The sequence below is a fragment of the Trematosphaeria pertusa genome (genome assembly GCF_010094035.1).
Source record: "Trematosphaeria pertusa strain CBS 122368 unplaced genomic scaffold BU26scaffold_17, whole genome shotgun sequence".
Classification (NCBI taxonomy): domain Eukaryota; kingdom Fungi; phylum Ascomycota; class Dothideomycetes; order Pleosporales; family Trematosphaeriaceae; genus Trematosphaeria; species Trematosphaeria pertusa.
In genome coordinates, this window is record NW_022987228.1 from 773658 (window position 1) to 787470 (window position 13813).

General features: G+C 56.6%; 4 protein-coding genes across 4 annotated transcripts; 2 read left to right on the forward strand and 2 right to left on the reverse strand.

Annotated features, from left to right (window-relative positions):
* Positions 1 to 1801: 1801 nt before the first annotated feature.
* On the reverse strand, positions 1802 to 3838 carry BU26DRAFT_399536 (uncharacterized protein; the record flags this gene model as incomplete). Its single annotated transcript, XM_033822782.1, has 1 exon — positions 1802 to 3838. A coding segment is annotated over one exon (2037 nt), but the record flags the coding sequence as incomplete, so codon positions are not given.
* Positions 3839 to 4683: 845 nt separating this feature from the next.
* On the reverse strand, positions 4684 to 7623 carry BU26DRAFT_570187 (endoplasmic reticulum metallopeptidase 1; the record flags this gene model as incomplete). Its single annotated transcript, XM_033833974.1, has 2 exons — positions 4684 to 6160; positions 6212 to 7623. The coding sequence occupies 2 exons, from the start codon at positions 7621 to 7623 to the stop codon at positions 4684 to 4686; spliced, it is 2889 nt and encodes a 962-aa protein (XP_033678501.1).
* Positions 7624 to 7856: 233 nt separating this feature from the next.
* Positions 7857 to 8786, forward strand: BU26DRAFT_523791 (uncharacterized protein). The gene has a single exon (XM_033830136.1). It carries the CDS (start codon positions 7879 to 7881, stop codon positions 8452 to 8454), a length of 576 nt encoding a protein of 191 aa, XP_033678502.1. The 5' UTR covers positions 7857 to 7878; the 3' UTR covers positions 8455 to 8786.
* Positions 8787 to 8866: 80 nt separating this feature from the next.
* BU26DRAFT_609533 (uncharacterized protein) lies at positions 8867 to 13705 on the forward strand (the record flags this gene model as incomplete). The annotated part of the gene is made up of 1 exon (XM_033835930.1): positions 8867 to 13705. A coding segment is annotated over one exon (4839 nt), but the record flags the coding sequence as incomplete, so codon positions are not given.
* Positions 13706 to 13813: the final 108 nt, after the last annotated feature.

The window sequence follows — 13813 nt, forward strand, 5'->3', positions numbered from 1 at the left end:
CCAGACTCAGAAGCCAGCCCGCCTCTTCCGCGGCACAGTCCTCACTAGCCACCGCCAACACTATCAGCGTCTGCGCCGGCTAGCTAGGTAGCTAGTTGCAACCAAGTCCACGCCCTCCCTCCCATCCGCGAACGTCCTCGATTTCGTTTCGCCCCGCCTCTGCCCCTGCCTGCCAAAGACCCCTCCTAGGCTCACAAACACCACGGACGCTACGCTCCTCGTCCTCAGTCCGCCTCGACGCTCCACCCACCACCCCTTACATCCTACCCTTCGCCGCGCCCTCTGCTACATAACAAGGAGGCTTGGAAACAACACTTGCATGAGATTAGATATACCTAACAGACGGACAACGCGCGCGTAGAGGAAGACGAGGACGTATGGACGGAGGCTGCTGTGCAAGACACTCTACTCTACTCCGTTCCCGCTATCAGCGCAGATGCACGCCGTTGGTGCGTATCAACCCTGGAGACAAGCGGGCATCTTTCCCCAGTAGGAGTAGGTGGGTGGTGGAGCGCTCGATTGATTGATCCAGATCCCGCAGCGGAAAAGGGATGCTGCTGGGCAGAATGCGGGTATCGATGAAGAGAATGAGAGTGCGGAGTAACCAGTACGATGACTGAGAGAGCTTTGCAGCATTTGAAAAAGGGAGGCAGGCGGATTGCGTACGTAGTAGATGCCGATGGCATGGGAAGAATGATAACGAGAAGACGAAGGAAGGATGGGATGTGCTCTGTTTGTTCGACGTAGTCTACGCAGTCTACTTACGGTTCTCTCTGGAGATAAGGGCCTTGCCCGGCTTATCCTGCAGATAGTAAGAAAGAACCTTGTATAGCTGGACCGGCTAGCTAGCTATACGTGACATTCATTGTTCTCACCCACGCACCGACCCAGCTGCGAAGGCCTGTTACGTACTTACGGACGTCGTTATATCCGGAGAATCCTATACTGTAAGAGGGCAGGGAGCGAGATGGAGGGCTAGAAGAGGGACTGGGATGTGTGTCTGTTGAGTGCCTGGGTGGGTGGGAGGATAGAGGTGGAGGGATATTCGAGAAAATAAACTGGCGTAGGCATGAGACTGTGGAGGACGCGGGAAGTTGCAAACGTGCTTACAAGAGGCACGCGTGGAAGGAAAAAAAAAAAAAGAAGGTCCGAAAGCTTGCTCAAGAACTTAGAGTGAGAAACCGGAACTGAAAACAGACACAGCTAAGATGTATGTATATCGACAAATCTGTCGGGCAGTCTACCCTTCCTTACGCCTTCCCATGAGTGAGTATACGGCCGTGATATCATCCGCAAAGCAAAGCATAACAGACAAACAAACAACTACCACATCAAAGCCATGTGCAAGAAGTTCTCAAGCAACACTTCTCCATACCATCCTGTCCCGTCCTGTCCTATCCGTCTAAAGCCCGTTCGCTCGCTCATCATCACGCAACCGACTTCCTCACGAGCTTCCTTCTATTTCTGCATTAGCCTCTCATCTCGCTGTGTGAATTCGTTCGTCTTAGGATAGGATAGGTGTTCAAACTTACGAAGAAGCGCCCCAGCCCCTGCTCTTCGGCCGCGGACTGTCCACCACGCCTGTAGCTACGCCCTCATTCTCCTTATCTCCAGCCGCTGCTGCGGACGTCTTCGGCCTCGCCTTATCCGTCGCCGACTGTGGGGCTTCGTAATACCTCGTCCCCGGAGCAGCACTCTTCTTTGCTTCCTTGGACGACGGCGCCGCGGACGTCTTCGGTCGCTGCTCCACGGGGGCCTTCGCCTTATGCATATCTTTCTTACTCGCCGGCTCCGTGGGAAGCGCAGCGGTCTTCGGCCGCATCAGCGCGTTTTTATCCTTGGGCGCTAATGCAGCGGTCTTCGGTCGCTCCTTGTCCTTTTCCTTCTCCCGTTCTTTGCTCTCTGATTTCGCGCTCTTGCCCTCGTCGGCATCATCGTCCCTCCGCGTAATCTTGCGCATCAGCCCCTTGAGCGTAAGGCTCTTCCTGCGCGAGCTGCGGAGCTCAGCCGGCGGGACGTCGTTCGAGATGAGACTAAAGCGGTTCGTGTTGTCGCTGCGGAGATGGCGCTCGGGCGTGCCCCGGATGCTGGACTCTGTGGGGTCGATGGAGAGTGGTCGCGCGGGCATGGGCTCCTCCATGTTTGTGATAGTAATGGGCTCGGTGATGAGGGTTGCGCCGCTCGACCGCGCGGAATGGTGTTGTTCGGCGGAAGAATTTCTCTGGCGCGCGCGGTGCTGTGCGAGGCGTTCGTGGTCGAGCATGAGCTGCTCTTTGGTGACCTCCAGCTGAGCGATGGACTGCTTAAGCCGCGCGTTTTCCTCCTGAAGCTGGGTTTGCGTCGTTGCGGCGGCGTCGTTGTCTTTCTTCAAGCCTTCAACATGGCTGTCTTTCTCGGCGGAGCTCTTCTTTAGCTGCTCGATCTCCTCCTCCTTCGCTCCCAGCGCGTCTCGACTCTCCTTCAGCTGGCCCTCCATCCTCTGGAAATGCACACGATGCACGATGCTGGGCCTAGCCGTCCCCATATCATCATTGATGGCCTTCTCAAGCCTCAGCTGCTCCCTCAACGCCTCTGCCTCTTGTTCCGCTGTGAAGACTCGCGCGTTAGCTTCACGGACGCGCTTATCCAATGCTTCGACGTCTGAGTAGAGGCGCAGATTGTCCTGCTGTGCTGTGTTGAACATAGCCTCCAGTTCCTTCTTGTCTTGCTCCTCGATGGTGGGTAGCCGGGTCGTCGGCGAGTTCTTCGCGCTGCCCATTTTGAACTCGTCCAGCCTGATGGCAGCTTCTTGGAGTTTAGTCTGCGTCTGGGCATGCTGTTTCCGCTCTTCGTTTAGAGCGCACTGGACTTCGTACGTGGCATCCCACGCCCTCCGCAATTCGTCTTGGGTCTTTTCCAAACCATCGGCAGCGGTGACGGCACTTGCAAGGTCAAGCTTCAGCTTCGCGATCTCTACCTCCTTCTCTTGAATCGCGCTCTCCACTTCGAGAGAACTCCTGCCTTTGACGCGCAGCAGTCTGACTTGTACTGCGGCTTGCTCATCACCTTCAACAGCGGAGTCGACCTTTATTTCCCCGTTGGGCTGTGGGCTTGCTTGCCGCTCGAGAAACGCGATTCTCTCCTTCAGGTTCCGTAATTGAGCATCCTTGAGCTCCAGCGCGGCCTTTTGCTGCCTGTAGATTTCCTCCAGCTTCGAATCGCGCTCCTTCATATAATTCTCCTTCTGTTCGTTCGCCTTCCGCAGCGCAAACAGTTCAATGTCCTTGCGATAGATGACGGCCTGGTGATCTCGGCCCAGGGTTTGCTTCATCGTCTTCATCTCATCCCGCAGGCTGGTGTACTCTGCGAACGTCTCGTCGAGCGTCTCGCGGGCATTGTGCAGCTCTGATTGAGTGCGCCTGAGATCGTGGTCCTGGACTTTCTGGGTCGTCTTGGCTTCGGTGAGCGTCTTCTGGAGTCGCGCGATCTCGTCCTCTCTCTCGCCAAGTGGAGGACTCGGGTCGCCGTCTACCTGGGCATCTTTATCGGTTGCGTTACGGGGCTTGGAAGGAACCGCGATATCCGAGTCGGCTACGGTGTGTGACAGCAGGGTTTCAGCCGCTGACGAAGATTGCCCCGAATCATGGTACAATGTTCGTTGCAATGCCTCAAACGAGACCATGACTAAGGCTGTGACCAACAAGTCCTGGATCGAGATTTTCTGTCCTGCAGCGGTGACGACTGCAAATACATGCAATGCGTTTGCAATCTTTGTCTGGTGTCTTGCAGCCCAGGAGCCGGGATGATGTCTGACAAAGATGAGGAAGGCGCCGGGCAGTGCGGTGGTAATTGCGACAGCCGCGAATCGAGACGGCGGAAAGTGCGATGCCCACCGGTCGTCCAGAAGGTTCACGATATCTTGACTTATTCCCATCTGCGTGGCCACCGACGTGAGGGACGAGAGCATGCTCTTCCTTGTCCCTCGTAGCACCCGGACGATTGAAGCTGGCGCAGGCTTATCGCTCCACCTGGATACGGGAAGGCTCAATCTCACGTCGAGCGGATGCTGCGAATCGTAAACGGAAATACCATTGGCGAAGCTGGCGGGAGGAGAGGACACCGCGGACGGCGCGTTACTGCAGCGTCCTACTGCGCACGAAATTGGGCGTCCGGTGAGGTAGAGGTAGGTTCCGGTTATCGCAATAAACACGCCTGCGGCTACGGACAACGGGTGACTCTGGGCATAGTCACGGACGCCCTCCAGCACTCCAGTCATAGTGGAGGTGGTCAGAGGCCGCTAGATGGACGATGCGTGAGACAGCGGGAAAAGGAAAACGTAAATGGACGAGAGCGGAAGAGACAATGGCTGGTTTGATGTAGACCAGAGAATGCGTATGCACTCGTACGTTCAATCGTCGTAATCGTTTCCATTAGCGGCCAGTTAGAGAGGCGTGCATGATGCTACTGAGGATACAGAAGCTGCAAAAACAATGAACACGCCCAAGCGATGCCCAAGCAATGCACCCGTAGAGAGAAAGAACAAGAAAGGAGAGCGAGCAGACAAGTCGCATTGAACCCCAGAAATGACGTGTCGTGAATAAACTCTAGGAACGCCGAGCTTATATGCAGCCGGAAAGGATATCGCAGCCAAAGGGAAAAGGGGACAGCATTGACCCCGAGGGATTGGGCGAGCAGGACAGCCTCTCAGACCTTGAAACTCTTCGATCCTTCTACCAGCCCATCGCTGATTTTTGTTGCAATCGCCCATACGGGCAGATAGTGCTGCACCTCGTCGAATGCAGGCACGCCGCCTGCATTGGCGTCCGACCAAAGACACACGATTCTTCCAGAAAGCGTCGAATTCGCGGCGCCATCCCAAGCAACGCTAACGTTCCAGGGCTGAGACCATTCGCGATGCCAGAGGCGCAGCTCGCGAGAGCCGTTGTTCCCTGTCGCATTGAAGCGGGGGTCTGAAACCGCGCCGGCAACCGCCAAATCAGAGATCGGCGTGTCAAACACGACGCGACACGCGCGCGTGTTGCGTCCGACCACGCGAATCGTGGCCTCATTGGCCTTCTTGCCCTTGGATATTGAGTAGTCCAGCCAAGCGTCAGGCTTTGTTCTGTTGCTGAAGGGCGCGACTCTGGGGACAACCTGGGCTGGCAGCCCGTCCCACGAACATTTCGTCAGCTCCTTGCGAGTGGCGATATCTGGCGTCGTGCAATTCAAGTTTTTGCCCTGCGCACTGGGTATTTCCCTGATAATCTTCTGGACGTAGCCGTCGAGCCCCGTCAGGGACACGGCGTTTGCCCCGCTTTCGCAGTCTACTTGCTGGAGGAAGTAGACCTTCAGCTTGTGGTCTCTGGAAAAGGGGAAAGCCACGAGGTTGTAGATGGCCGTTCCAACGCAGATGAAGAACAGGAAAGTCGGAATGTGATAAGTGAAGCGGTGGATAAACGGTCCCGTGGGCGCGACGAGCAACGTGGTCAGGGCGGCAAACGCGAGATATATGAAGAGAGTGGAACTCCCGTCTGCGGGGGTCTGATAGAGCGCCGATGTAAGGAGCAGCGCCATCTGTCCGACGAGAATGAGGATAATAGGAACGAGGAGCAGGAACTGGGGCACCCAGAGCCAGTTTGGCATTTTGCCGCTCCAATCTTGCTCGCCTGCGTACGCTTGCCCCAGATTCAAAGGCCGTAGCCGTTCTCCGCCTTCAGTACCTTCGCTGGCAGACTGTCGCCTGCTCCCATACCGCGCATAGCTGCGACGGTCCCCTCTGAGAAGCGAAGTCGTCTCAGTCGCATCGTCGTCTAAGAGCGGGCGGTCATCGGACCGGGCGCCGCTGGTAGTTCCGGTCAACGGTCGGCTGGCGGTTTCTGAGTTGCGGCGTGCGCCATCATCCTCATCGAAGCGGCCGACATATGCCGACTTCTTCGGGAGGAAAAAGAGCTCGATGTAGGAGATGAGAAGTGCGAAGAAGACCGCGGCAAAGTAGAACATGATGAAATAACCTCCGGCAATCTCGTAGTTCCGCGCTAGAACCGTTACGACGACGAGAAGGGCGAAGCTTCCGATGAAGAGCCACATGAGGGTGTACATGCGCTGGAGTGCAGAGGGACGCATGGCACTAGCACCGCGCAAGAAAAACCAGGCAAAGAAGAACCACGCGGAAAGCATCATACTAGGGTTGAGGTCAGCGAGGGTTGCACATGGTCAGAAATTCCGAACGTACCTCCACACAGCGTAGGGGCTGCTGTACACAATATCCGGATTCACACGCTCAATCAGAAAGGCCAGGGCGATGACAATGGCGGTGACGACAACGAAAGCAATTGGAAATCGGGTGAAGCCGCGCCAGCCGTTGAGCTGAATGGGCTGGTCATCATCGGACGAATGAATGTACTGCTTCCTGGCGAAGAGATAGTACTTGTCGGCTTTGGAAAGGGCTATGGCCAACCCAATCAAGGCGACGGGTGCAACGACCAGCAGCGTTACGCAGAGGGCAAACATGGTATACAGGCGGAAGACAACAAAAGCTTTTCCAAACATGTCGAACCATACGGCATCAGCGCCGGTGCCTGCATCCACCTTGCCGTCAGTGCGCACTTTGCCATTGCCGCTGAACTTGTTGCTAGTATCAGACGCCAAGCCAGACGTGGTAGCTATTGCAGCGGAGAGCATGTGCCAGAGGGAGTTGATGGAAGTTTCGCGAGTCGAGTCTTCAATCGTATGGTATCGTGCCCGGGGCTCGAGAAAGGCGACATCAAGCCCGCGCAGTCCGAGTTCGCCGTTGAAGACAACATAGTCAGTCTGACTGCGAATGAGCCCTCTCTTGAAGCCATCACCGCTGAGGACCGTTCCAAAGGGATGACTGGCCGCCTTGTAGAAAGCGGTGACTTCGACATCGGTGCTCCTAAACAGAGTGGCTCGGCCGCCTGCTCCCGCGCCTTCGAGGTTCAAAAAGGTGTGCGGAAGCTGGGATATGGGATGGCGCATGAATGCCTTGGCCCCATTCAGGTAGTCCTCTTCGCCGTTGTTCAGCAGCAGCACGACTGTCCGCTTGGGCCAGTTCTTGGGCTCTGTGAAGTAGGACAAGAGCTGCAGCACGGAGACGACGCCGACGCCGTCGTCTGTCGCGCCGTAGCCCGAGCTGACCGAGTCGTAATGGGCGTTGACCAGGACGCCGCCATTCTTAGAAGCACGAGTGGACGTCAGGGGAGTCTGAAAGCTCGGGTAGAAGGACTCCTTGTCTTCGGATCCTCGAATGGCAACAATGATGTTGGTCCCCTCAAAGTAGACGCTTGTATTGCCATTCGAGAAGGTAACGTTGGAGATGGTGTCGTCGATGATCTGGACGCGGTCGCTGCCAATGTCCTTTGAGGCTACAATGTCCCTGACGCGTGACAGAAGATAGCTCCGCACATGGTCGTTGGCGTGGCTGTTGAACGGATGGAAATGGCGGGTAATGTGCTCCAAGTCATACCATGCTTGGGTAAGGTTCGTTCCGGCGGGCGTTCGGGAGGGATAGCTGGGGACATTAAAATGCACGGTAAGCAGAGCGGCGAAGAGAGCTATGTAGGTGGCGGTGGTCACTATGATGACGGGCAGCGGCGTGAAGGCGAAGGGATTGGAGAAGCGAGCCATGGCCGGCCCTGGAGCTGCTCACGGAAGCATGCAGCGTGCTGCTTCGCTGTGCGCGCCGGATGCTGCGAGCGGTGTGGCTTGGTGTCGTCGTCGGTGGTTGGAGGCAGCACCCAGCTCGCTGCGGGGAAGACGAATGGGAGGATGAGGCCATAGCTCCCCACGCTATGCCTCGAAGATGCTAGCTTTGTCGCTCCGCCTCGATAACCAAGCTCCGCGATGAAGACGGGCACTACGGCATTGCCATGATGCCTCGCCATGGGACCTGCGGGCGATGGCTTCGACCCTGAGTGTGCCATCGAACGGGATGCGTCGCGCCTGCCCTCCGTCCCCGCGCTTTCCTCGTCGCCAACGGCCTACCCTGGATGCTGCCTCGCCCTGAGCGCACCCCTCCTCCAGCGTCTCTGCTCCCTCCTGCCGCCGACCCCGAGCCTCACCCTCTCAATCGGGAGCGGCGCCGGCCTCCTCGAAGCTCTCCTCCTCGAGCACCATGCGCTCAACCTCATCGGCGTCGATGTCCACCCCACCCCGAATCGCTACCTGCCCTGCACCCACCACCGCACCGTGCCCGGCACCCGCTTCCTCGAGCCTCTCGCCGCCAACGCCCCAGCATGGCTGTTTGTATATCCAAGGCGCGTGGCGCTGGTGGAGGAGTACCTGGACGCCTACGGGAAGGGCAGCGTAGAGAGGGTCGTCTGGATTGGGCCGCGCGCTGACTGGGATGACTACAAAGGCTGCTTTGGGCGAGGATGGCATGTGCGGCTGGAGAGCGCCGATGAGCTTGGGGGAAGAGCCTGGGAGCTGGTTGCCGTCGCTCGCAGGATGCACGCGTGACCGCCGTCTCCAGGCCTGCTCTCCCCGCAACGTACCTGCGCCGTCAGTGTCCACAACGGCCGGGTCAAGGTAGTACAAAGAGCTTCATTGTCTTAGCCTTCCTAGCCTGCCTCCCTTTGTCTCCTCTACCGTCAAACGATACCGTCAAACGATCTATTATCGTCGCAGCTGGGCGGCGTCCTTTCACAGCTTCTTGCTAAACAAAGCCTTGTCTGAAAGGCTTGGCACTTTTTCTTTCACCCTTTCCATGCCACTACATATGCTAGCATCAGTCTCGCGGACTTTCCGCGCTCAAGACCAGAACATCTACCCGACTCCGACTGCATCGTGCTGACATCTTTTCCACTTTTTGCGATACACGCTCACCTTCTACTACGATAAGATAAATTTCACAATCTCGTGTTAACCTCTAATGGCCACCTTTCTCACTGCGGCGGTGGCCGTCGTCCTTGCACAAGTTGCAATCGACGTTGCACCGACAGCTCCCATGCTCTCTGCCGGCCTCTGGGCCACAGCCGTCGGAATTGTTGCGACACCCCATTACTTGCTTGCCGCCAACCAATGGAATCAGCAGCCTGCCACCGACTACGCCGCGAGCGTTGCGGAGCCCCCTCCCCAAGTAGCGGCCCAACAGCAAGCCGGCAGTACGAGTCGTCACGTCGCAACTGTAGTGTACAAGTACTGGACCAAAGCTGCCGATGCCATTTTGACTCCTGCCGGAACCTGCCCCCAAGCAGCGACCCAACAGCAAGCCAGCAGTACGAGTCGTCGCGTCGCAACTGTAGTGTACAAGTACTGGACCAAAGCTGCCGATGCCATTTTGACTCCTGCCGGAACCTGCTCCCATGTTGCCTCTAACAGCGATCCTGCCAGTAGCTCGACGAGCACATTTGCAGCTATGGTTCAGGCACCTATGACTGCTTCTAGCCCTGTGACCACGCCCGAAGCGGGTCCCACGACCCCGAAGCTGGGGTATACTCTCAAGACCCAGCTCGGTGCATTCTGGAATGCCATTGCGGATTTCGCATCCACGTGCTTTAGCTATATGTACGCTCGGCTCGTTGGCTTCTGGAGCTTTATTACAGATTTCGCTTCGGGATTCTTTGGCCACGTTTACGACCTGCTCAACTTTACATGGACTCTCCTTTCGAAACTCCTCGCCGACTTCTTCAATTTCGCCTATGCAAAGCTTGTTCTGCTCAGGAACATACTCTCGAACCCTATCGCGTCGGTCTTCAGCCCAATGTACGCTCAACTGGCCTCCTCCTGGAGCTTCCTCACTACCTCCGCCGCTTCAACCTTTCATTGCGACTCGTATCCTTGTGGTGACGCGGCAGATGTCGCCATCAGGGCCCTCGTTCTCTCTACAATCATTATACTTAACATTCGCATGTTCCCCGTCCCAAAACCGAGGTTCGCGAAGCTCGTCAGCCTTCTTTGTCTGGTCCCTATCATTCTCCCGATCGTGGACCATTTACATTGTCCCGCGGATGTTGGAATCGCCGTCTTTGTATTCGTGGCTGTTTATGGTACGCATCGCCTCTTTCTAAGCTTCGTATTTCTTGAAGCTGCTGGGCGGTGGGTAACCGATATGACTGTCCGCGTGGGGCAAGCTAGCGGCCAGTGGTTGTTCCAGGCCTGGGATATGGCACATCACTGGGTTGCACGAGTTGCCGTAGCGCTTATAACGCTATTAATACCCGGGGTTTTGCGCTGGTTCTCTCCCGATTCATATACAATCGCTCTCAAGGAGAATACAACCAACGTCTTCCGCGTTTGTCGCAAGGCCGCAAGCAATTCCTTCAGCAGCGTCAGCCGCACTGCTATGGAAGTGGCTCCCACGGGAGAATATAACTGGCTTGTCCGGGGTGCTGCTATGGTCGGGCCCATCGTTGTTATTGTTTATCCAGGCCTCGTCTGGATCCACCGCCTTCCCCTCGCTGGAGTTCGCTACCTTGCCTACTCCACTCTCGCTACGAGCACCATTGGATTCGCCTTCCTCTGGCATGAATACTTTGGCTTCCAGACCCGCGATGCTGCACTCCTGCTTCTCGGCATTGTTGTTTCTGGTTTGATCAACGGCATTTGGAACCCGTTCGCTCGTTGGATCGTTCGTTGTTTTCTGCGGGCTGGCGCCGCGATCGCTGACTTTGCCCGTTGCGTAGGACGCGTGATTCGGCGAGCCGGCGCTACTGGTCTCGATCTCATGCATTGGATCCGGGATTGCGTTGAGCAGGCACTAGCTGCCATGACAGACTTCTCCCAGCACCTTCAGGCACTAATCCAGTACTACGACAACTTCACCGTGGCCACCTGGGGCATGCTCTGGAATCTCATTCGACCCACTCTTCTAGTGCTTCTCAACCACGTAGGGGACTCCATCCGCAACGTTGATCGGGGGATTTGGAGCTGCGTTACACTTGCCGCTGTGGCGCTATCCTTCATTGATAACGAGCTTCGTGGACATTTGGACTGGTGTCCATTGCTCGCTTGGCGTTGGCTTTGGCGCGCTCCCATCATCGCAACATCCGTCGCTATCCCGATGCTAACGATCATTGCCGTGGTAAAAAGCCGTGGTCAGCAAAGGGTTAAGCTACTATGCGTGTTGCTTGGAAGTGTTGCAGTAGAGGGTGGGGTTGCTTACTGGTGTCCGTATGTCCACTGCGCTGTGGAGTGCATCCAGGATGCGCACATTATCATCGCTACGTCGACAATGCTCCTACTCCTGGGTCTCTGGGGTAAACTTGGCTTTTTGAATGCAAGCACTGCTGCGTCGGATGATGATAGCCCGGACGCTGGAGGTGCTTCGGTCGAGGAGAAGGAGCCAGCTAAGACTGTGAGGGAGACCAAAACGCCCCAAGGGGATGCCGCAAGTCAACCCAATGGAGCTGTCGAAAAGCAGAAGCATGCCAAGAAAGAGGAAACGCCGCTGGAGCGTCAAACCGGGGCTCATATCGAAGACATGCTGGATACGAAGGCTGATGGTAGGCCGGACGCTGGACCTGCTGCCGTTGGTCAGAAACAATCAATGATCAAGTCTCAGCCTGACCAGAATGCTCCAAGCCAACCCGATGAACCGGTGGATAAGACTGAGCCCGAGGAGAATGCTGCGGATCAACCTGATGAAACTAATGACAGTAAGGAGCGACCTGGGACCGAGACACAGTCCGACGAGAAGGTGGGCCGTGAGACCGACACTAAGGCTGAGACAGCCGACGACAATATTGCCAGTCTACCCGACGAACCGGTTGAGCATCAGCAGTGTGCCAATGAAGAGCAAAAACTGGCTACGACAGAGACTCATCCAGAAGCGAATACCACGGATCAGTCCAGCAAGGCTGTTGAAAAGCAGGCCCAGGTCAACAAAAAGGAAACGCCGCTAGAGCAACAGACCAAGGCTCATATCCGAGACATGATGGGTCCGGAGGCTGATATTGAGAAGGCCATCAAAAAGGACCAGCATCCCGATGGAGACGAACTCAAGCTCGTGCAGGACCAAAGGGCGCACAACGGAGATGTTCTGGATGACATGCAGAGCACACGCTCCAAGGCTAAGAAAGTCATGAACAAGCACAAGGAGAAGGCGGAGAAGAAGCGCGCTGAGGAGCAGGAAGCTAGAAACTTTACATCGGACTTGGCGTCGAGAAAAGCCCGGGTCGCGGGTAGGAAGCTTCGGGGTGACCCAAATGCTGCCATGTGGGCTGGGCTTGGAACCGGAGAGCCGCAGAAGCATTCTGAGCCTGATGCTGACTCGTTGGCTAATAGGATCGGGATTGGTGCGGGTGAAAAGAGCCCGCAGGGTCCCGCGCCTGAAAAGCCCAGGAACGAGGACTCCGGCGAGGCCCACGCCACGGAAAAGGAACAGCACATATCCACGCGACCGCTGCCTGGACGGGAACAGGGTCAGGCGCTGTGGAAGGCGTTCGCGCATGGCATGGATGCCGGAAAGGGCGCAGGCGCAGAGTCGGCTGCTGGTGATGAGAGCATTCTGAAGGGAGACGAGCTTAAGAGCTCGCAAGACCCTGCGCCTGAGAAGCCCGGAGACGAGGAGTCTGGCGACCCTCAAACCGCCATGAGATCTGACATCCCCAGGAGACTGTTGCGCTCAAGGGAAGAGGTCCAGGCGCAGTGGGCGGGGATTATGAGAGACGTAGCTTCCCCTAAGCCTTCTGCATCGCAGGAGTCGCAAGACGGGGTGCAAGATGAAGAGCGTCCATCTTCTACGCAACAGCCAGCCTCACTCCTACCCCTACCTGGAAGGGAACAGTTCAAGAAGGGTTGGGAGCAGTTCATGAAAGATAAGGCTGGTCCTGAGGCTTCTGAGTCGCGGGAGTCTCAAGGCGGGGCGCAAGAGGAAAAGCGCTCATCGTCTACGGAGCAGCCGGCACCTCAGACGATCGGAGAAGGTGGATCCACCGACTTTCCAAATCCCAGCGATACGAAGCGGTCACCGGAACAGCCCACAGGCGCAAAGATGGCTTTAGGTGGTGCTGGGGATCCCGAGGATTCTGACTCCAAGTCTGATAAAGACGAGGACAAGAAAGGCGATAAGGATGCGAAAGGCAAGGCGCCCCAGTCTCCAGAGCCCAAAAAACCTAGCGAGGACAAGGATGTCAAGGTCCAGAAATCCAGTGATGAAAAGGCATCTAATGATGCAGTGTCGTCCAGCATGCCCGTCGATTCCAGTCCTAAGTCTGGCGAGACGTGTAATGAAGAGATAGGGATACCGAGCGGAAAATCTGATTCCTCGGAGCAGCCGCGTTTGGACAGCTCCCCCGAACCTAAGAGCACGCCCAAACCCGAAACTCCACCCAAATCAGAGACTCCCACAAAGAGTGCGACCCCCGCTGAGCAGCAGACGGCTCCCACTTCCGAGCCGAAACCAGATGTCGCTCCAGCGCCGCGCTCCCCAAAGCCCTGGGAGCGACCAAAGTTCAATGCTGACGATTTCCCACTGCCCGTCAAACCAACCGAAGCACAACTTGCAAAAGGCCCGAACAGTGCAAAGGCGCGCCGTGAGAGGTTGCTGGGAGGAGAAAGTCTTTTGACACGCTTGAGGAAAGAAAAGGAGGCGGACGAGGAAAAGAAGAAGAAAGAGAACGCTGATTCTTCAGGCGCGGGAGATGATCCAAATGCTTCGTCGTCTAGTGGTACTGCTTCTGGTCCTTCTCAACCTCTTACGGGAAGTGTGGACGGCAAAGCGCTGGCCGAAGAACGTGACAAGCGAGAGCGGGAGAAGCAAAGACAAGAGAAGGAGAAGCAGGAGGAGAAGCAGGAGAAGGAGAAGCAGGAGAAGGAGAAGCAGGAGAAGGAGAAGCAGGAGAAGGAGAAGCAGGAGAAGGAGAAGCAGGAGAAGGAG